Genomic DNA, 6563 nt, shown 5'->3' with positions numbered 1-6563 from the left:
GTTCTAGCCCGTGATTGGCCAGGCGGAGGGAGAGTACGCCTCCTCCCCCGCTCCTGATTGGCCAGCGGCCCCCTCAGGAGCACGCCACTCCGTGCGCTCCGCTCCCCCGGCCGGGTCTCGGGCTCCCGGGGGCCCCGCCTTGGGCGCGCCGCAGGCTTCGGCGGGAGCGGGCCCCGCCCCCGAGTGACGGCCCCGCAGGGAAGCGGCGGCGGCGTGCAGCCATTTCCGGTTTCGGGGAGGCGGGAGGGGCGCGGAGCGGGACTTTGGGGCAGCCGCTTCCTCGGCCGCCGCCTACAGAGAGCGTCTGCCTGTGGCCGCCTGGGTGCCGCCGGGACGATGCGGCCGGATCCCGGAGGCTGCTTCTGCTGCCGTCGCCCGGTGCGGGCGAACAGCTGCGTGGCGAATGGGGAGGTGCGGAACGGGTACGTGAGGAGCAGCGCCGCGGTCGCCGCAGCCTCTGCCGGCCAGGTACGGAGGGACCGGGCGGCCGGGGACCTGGGGGCCCGGTGCCCGCGAGCCGGCGCCCGTCAGAAGAGGCGGCGGGGAGGTCGCGGTGACCGTCCGCGGGGCTCAGGAGTCCCGGCGGCCGCGTCCTGGCGCTGACCCGGCCTTCCCGCGGCCGGGAAGCTCAAGGGCGGCCGCTGGGGCTCCCCTATCTCTCTGCGCCTGAGGTTCCCCCCCCCCCACCTCACCTCACCACACCCCGGAGGTCTGGCTCTGCTTCTGCTACCCGATCCCGCCAGAAGTGGGTGCTGCCGCTCGGGGGTGGGGGGGGGGGGGGGGCGGGCAAGGCGTGCCCCCCCGCCCCTCGAAGCCCGGGAGGGGCCACTCGTGGGCTCTTGGTTTTTTGGTTGTTTTTTTTCCTCCCTCCTCTAGCCCCTTCAGGGGGTTTTGCTTCCTCCTAGAAGCTCTGAAACCCTCTAGGGAAAACCACACTTAGAATCCCCAGGAGGTAAAGAAAAGTTAGGAGGTGGTACCAGTTGGAAACGCACCCAGTCTCTTCCTTACCCCTTTCTGCAGAGCAAGACTTTGGGCCACAAACCTGGCAGTGAACCCAGTCCAGAGGCTTAATATTAAGCTCTATGGTCTTGGTCCTAAAAGCACGATGGTCTTGGTCCTAGGTGGGAATCCTACCCGCTCCCTCCCCCGCCCCCTACCATCCCGGGCTCCAGGTTGAGTTAGGTGGTCGTTTTGACCTCGTGCAGGAGTGCTATCACGCAAGGGAATTTTTTAGCCTGGTGATGACTTGTGATGAGGGGAGTCCAGGTGGGTCAGCAGTCGAGTATCCGCTTGCCAATGCAGGAGACACAAGAGACTCGGGCTCCATCCCTGGTTTGGGAAGATCCCCCTGGAGAAGGAAATGGCAACCAAAACCAGTATTCTTGCCAAGATAATTTCTTGGACAGAGGAGCCCAGAGGGCTTACAGTCCATGGGGTTGCAAAGAGTCAGACGACATTGAGCTCGAGCGCGCAACTTGCCATGAGTCTTGTCTAATTCACCAAGGCTGAGTCACCACCCAAGCCCTGGCAGTTCTGAAATATTTTGAAAAGTTCTGAATTCAAAGCAGTAATGACTGTCAACTTTCTAGTTCTGTGGACTGACAGGTATTCTGAAGTGTGTTTTTAAAGAGGAGCTGGTTAAAAAGATGAAAGGTCAGTGTTGGGAGAAGTGTTGTGATATTTGCGGTTGACTTTAATACTGAAAAATCTCATTAAGAAATTAAGGAAATCATTTTTTCCCCCAGAAGTAGTCTGTTCCCCTTAGCAGGAAATGTGACTGTTGTAATGTAATTTGGTTTTACCATAAATATGTGCCAGCCTTCTCCCCCATTGCTACTATCTGGCGTGAAACAAAATAGGTGTTTCTCCAGGTCTTGTTGAGATATTAAGTCTGTAAGCGTTAGAGGGAAAGTACATAAAAGAGACTTGACCTCCCCTTATGTCTTTTAAGGCATAAGACAACATGATACACAGACTCAAAAATTCTGTTTCCATTTTTGAAGAAATAATTGTGTGGGACAGGAAGTGATAAGAATCAGCTCATTATAAGCCCATTGAAAAGGTTGTTTTCCTAGCAATGGCTAGTAAGATAAAATTGTTGTGGTAGAGACTGTAACAGGGAAACCTAATGGTGGAAATCGGAAAATACATTGCAGGCCAACAAGTGCATGATGATTTTTAAGAGCGAAGGGGAAACCGAGAGAAAAGTGTTCACATGTTAGAGGTGCTTTGGTCTAAGTGATCTTTTCACTTAACACACTTGTGGTTGGAGTTACTGTTCGTAGTAAATAAGATCTCTCCCTCCCATAATCCTGAATTGTTTAGCACTAGTGGGCATGACATTTCTTCAGAGTTTACTGACTGATACACTGAAAAAATATTAAGCTGCTGAAATGAAATTTAAAAATCTGTATACCTGGAAACCTTGACTTTTTCTAATATATCTTAGTGAAAAATTTCACTCAAGACACACTGGTGGCATTTGGGAGAATGGTTTGGTGGAGTGCGCCCAAAGAATATTTAGGGCTGCACTGTCCCTTTTAGAAAACAATTTCTCATGAGTCTTTTGTTTGTTTTTTTTAAGACAAAGACTTCAGGTATTAACTTTTATACTAATAGGAGGACTTGGCTGTGGAGTGTTGTCTTTCCCCCTTTTTTCTTAAGCAAAAGAAATTTCATGAGAGCGAGAATATTTATTTATTTATTTTTTTTGGAGAATATCTTTAAAATATTTTTAAAGTTGTGTTTAACTAAAGGGATGTGCTATGCTACTCCAGAGCACTCTAGTGCTCTGTGTATTTTCCCCCAGTTTCTAGCGAAATATGGCAAATTATGCCATAAAAATACACCTAAGATGTTAAGTGCACAGGCTTGTGTCTTGCTTTTACTGAAAAGAGAATGTAATGTGGTTTTTAAATCTGAGATATAAGTTCATTTCCTCACATACTCCACTCTTGTTTTTTGGCCGTGCCCTGAGTCATGTGGAATCTTAGTTCCCTGACCAGGAATCGACCTGAGCCCCCTGCATTGGAAGCATGGAATCTTAACCACTGGGCTGTCAGGGACGTCCCCCATTTGTCTTTTAAAGAACAGAAGAGAAGTTAGAAACTTCTAAGATCCCTCTGCGCTCTCAGGAGTCTACGTTTCTGTGTTTGAAGGGATGAATGTATATGCTGGCCTCTTTGTTGGATTTGGGTTTAGCGTTTGAGTAAATATCAGTAGATGCCATGGTAGAAAGGGCATTATGAAACAATCAGATATTATTGTTTGGTTTTGTGTTCTGTTTTCCAATGTTTTTTTTTTTAACTGTGGTAAAATACACGTAACATAAAATTTACCATCTTAACCATTTATAAGTGTCTCATTCAATGGACTTAAATACATTCACAGTGTTGTGCAACCATCCACACCATCTATCTCCATAACTCTTCTCATCATGTAAATCTGAAACTCTGTACCCATTAAACAGTATCTCCACATTCTCTCCTCCTTCTAGTCCCTGGTCACCACCATTCCACGTTCCACTTTTTTGTCTTTTGGTGACTGACTTCTTTTTTTAGCATAGCATCCTCATGATTCATGTTTGTTGTAGCATGTATCAGAATTTCCTTTATTTTTAAAGGCCAAATAGTATTCCGCTGTGTGTATATACACCACATTTTGCGTAGCCATTCATCTGTCAGTGTACATTGCAGTTGCTTCCATGTTGCAGTTGTGAATAACGCCATTGTCAGCAAGTAACTCTTAAACCGTGCTTTCAGTTCTTTCAGGTGTAGACGTGAAATTGTTGGATGATATGGTGTGTTTAATTTTTTTGAGGAAACATGCTACTGTTTGACGCTGTGTCTGTACCACTTTTCCTTTCCATCAGCAGTGTGCAAGGGTTCCAGTTTGTCCACATGCTCACCAACACTTGTTATTTTTTTTTTTTAAGCATTAGCTGTGAGATTTATAGGAGAAAAATACGTATATATCTACCCCCACTCCTGTGTAATTTCCTACATGATAAAAGTCCTGGGAGCATCTTTTGTTCTAATATTTGGTCTTTGACCTCCAGTTTCTGACTCAGTTTCACATTTCCTGGATACTAGAAATATCTTTTGTTCTAATGAGCTGACTCTCATTAGGCTCCTAAGTGGGAGCCCCGGTCACCAAAAAGACCAAGTCATGATTAGAAGCTTGGGATTTGGGACTTCCCTGGTGGTCCAGTGGTTAACGTCTGCCTTGTAATGCATAGGACACGGGTTCAGTCCCTGGTCGGGGAACTAAGATGCTATATGCAACGGAGCAACTGAGTCCCAGCGCTGTGACTGGGTCCGAAGGCCCCTGCCACGACTGAGACCTGATGCAGCCAAAAATAAATAAATAAAACAAAACAAGAAGCTTGGAATGCTCAGCCCCACCCCCAGCTCTCCAGATAGGGGAGAGAGGCTGGAAATGGAGTTAATGATCAATCATGCCTGCGTGATGACCAGAGAGGACTGGGTTGCTGACCATGTGGAGGGGCTGGGACAGCGGCGCACCTGGAAGCCTTGTACCCCTCCCCACATTCCTTGCCTGCATCTCTCTTCCATCTGTATCCTTTGTTATCATCTCCTTTTATAACACACTGGTAAACAGTAAGGAACCAGTATTCCTGGGATCTGTGAGCTGCTCTGGTAAATTAACCAAGTGCAAGGAAGGGGTCCCCAGAACCTCTGATTGGTCAGAAGCACAGGTTCTTGATACTGGCATGTGAAGTTGGGGGTGGAGCAGGGCAGGCTTGTGGGACTGAACCCTTACCTGTGGGATCTGATGCTATCTCCTGGTAGTGTAGAGGTGAGTTAAATTGTGGGACCCCTACACTTGAAACTAACAACATTGTAAATTAGCTATATTCTTCGGGTTTTTTTTTTTAAAGGAAAGAAATTGCAGGACACCCAGCTGGGTCACAGTATTGCTTGGTGGTATGTAGCAGCCCCCCTCCCCACCGGTCCCCCCACCCCCGCACATACATGTGATCAGAAGTGTTAGTGGTATGGCAGTGTGAGAATTAAGGAGAGAGATCACAGAAAAGTTAGGTTTTTTCCTGTAGCCATCCTTAAAAGGTGTAGACATTACTGTTTTTTAATATCAACGATAGAGTTTTCACAAGGAAGAGAAGAGGTAATTTTTCCTCTCTGCTGTTCGGAGGGAGTGAGAGAAGTGAGTCAGGATTTTTTGAGGTAAAGGGTGGCAGTTAGTGTTAGGGAAGCTTTGAAAGAGTTAGAATTGGAAGTTTTGGCAGAATTAAGAGCTGGAAGGAACCTTAGGGGTTTATGTAATTCAGTTCCTTTATCTATTTGTAGGACTTTATGAAAACTATATCATTGAAACTAATCTTGATAGATGATTCTATCCTATTTTTAAAGACCTCTAGAGGTTTTGCAGGAAATTTTCTCAGCAGCAATTTGGAGTATTCAGTGATCTTAATTACCAAGAGTTTATTACTGTGGATTTAACATTTGGTTAAATAAATGCCATATTTTAGTTGCACCTGAAATATAGTACTGTTGGTTTCTACTTTTAAAGCCCCTTGTTAACATTACATTTTTTCTGTCTTCCACTTCTTTGAAGAACTTTTGAGATTTGTTTAAACATTTAACTTTCCTAAATTAGTTAACAATATAGAAGAAAAAAATGATCTGCCTTTGAGAGAGTTGAACCTAAGTTTTTTCCCATCCAGTATCAGTTCAGTCACTCAGTCGTGCCTGACTTTTTGCGACCCCATGAACCGCAGCACGCCAGGCCTACCTGTCCATCACCAGCCCATTAGGAGTAGTTTTATGAGATATTAGAAGAATGACAGCCTTCTAGCTGCCCCAGTAAATAAGATTTTATCTGAAGGAATTGGAGCACAAGTTATGTTCTTATTTAAGTAATAAATAAAGTAGAAAGAACGAAGTACTGGTTTTGCTACTTAGAAGAAGGCAAATGAATAACTAATGAAAGGTGGTTTACCAAGTAGCTACTAGCTTTTGTTTCCACTGAGAGGAAACAGTACCTTCTAAAAGAAGCTGGTTCTGACACAGGAACTGGAGGAGTAGCTAGAAGGTGAATATACCTGTTCAGGTTTCACAGGGCCTGGTGAGACATCAGAAGACCTCAGAGCTTTGCAGAAATAATGTTGTAACTGTTTACAACTCATGGGATTAGATGTTTGTTTCAAGTGCTTTTTGTTCCAAGCAGAAGAACATTTCAAGTCTTACTAGTTGGATCTAAAAGATTCCAGAGTCATTTGAGGAACTCAGAAATTCTCGTTAATAAAAATTCTTGGGACATGAGACCAGTATTTAACATATAAATCACTGATTCTTCTCCACCACCCTCCCCCCCACTGTATTCTTAATATAGTATCTTAGAACTTGGATATTCAGGGCAGACAGGCTTGCCCATTTTTTAAGGTTGGCCTAGGTGGCCTAGAAACTTCATAGTGTTCTGAGCAAGTAGTTAATTGGTTGAGATTCAATTAGATTCCATTTTTGAAAGAAAGAAGCAGTGTTTATTGGCAGAATAGGCAATTGAGAGGGGGATGGGTAGAGGCT

At 45.7% G+C, this 6563-nt stretch overlaps 1 protein-coding gene across 1 annotated transcript in view; it reads left to right on the top strand.

Annotated features, from left to right (window-relative positions):
* Positions 1 to 219: 219 nt before the first annotated feature.
* Positions 220 to 6563, top strand: part of SPTLC2 (serine palmitoyltransferase long chain base subunit 2) — a 98461-nt gene continuing 92117 nt past the window's right edge. Inside the window, exon 1 of the mRNA XM_065940717.1 lies at positions 220 to 468. Coding sequence (XP_065796789.1) covers positions 337 to 468 — 132 coding nt within the window. The 5' untranslated portion in view covers positions 220 to 336. The remainder of the gene's footprint in view (positions 469 to 6563) is intronic.

This window comes from Muntiacus reevesi, chromosome 7, assembly GCF_963930625.1.
Source record: "Muntiacus reevesi chromosome 7, mMunRee1.1, whole genome shotgun sequence".
In the NCBI taxonomy this organism is placed as follows: domain Eukaryota; kingdom Metazoa; phylum Chordata; class Mammalia; order Artiodactyla; family Cervidae; genus Muntiacus; species Muntiacus reevesi.
Note: the sequence above shows the minus strand (reverse complement) of the source record. Positions and strands in the feature narration are given on the sequence as shown.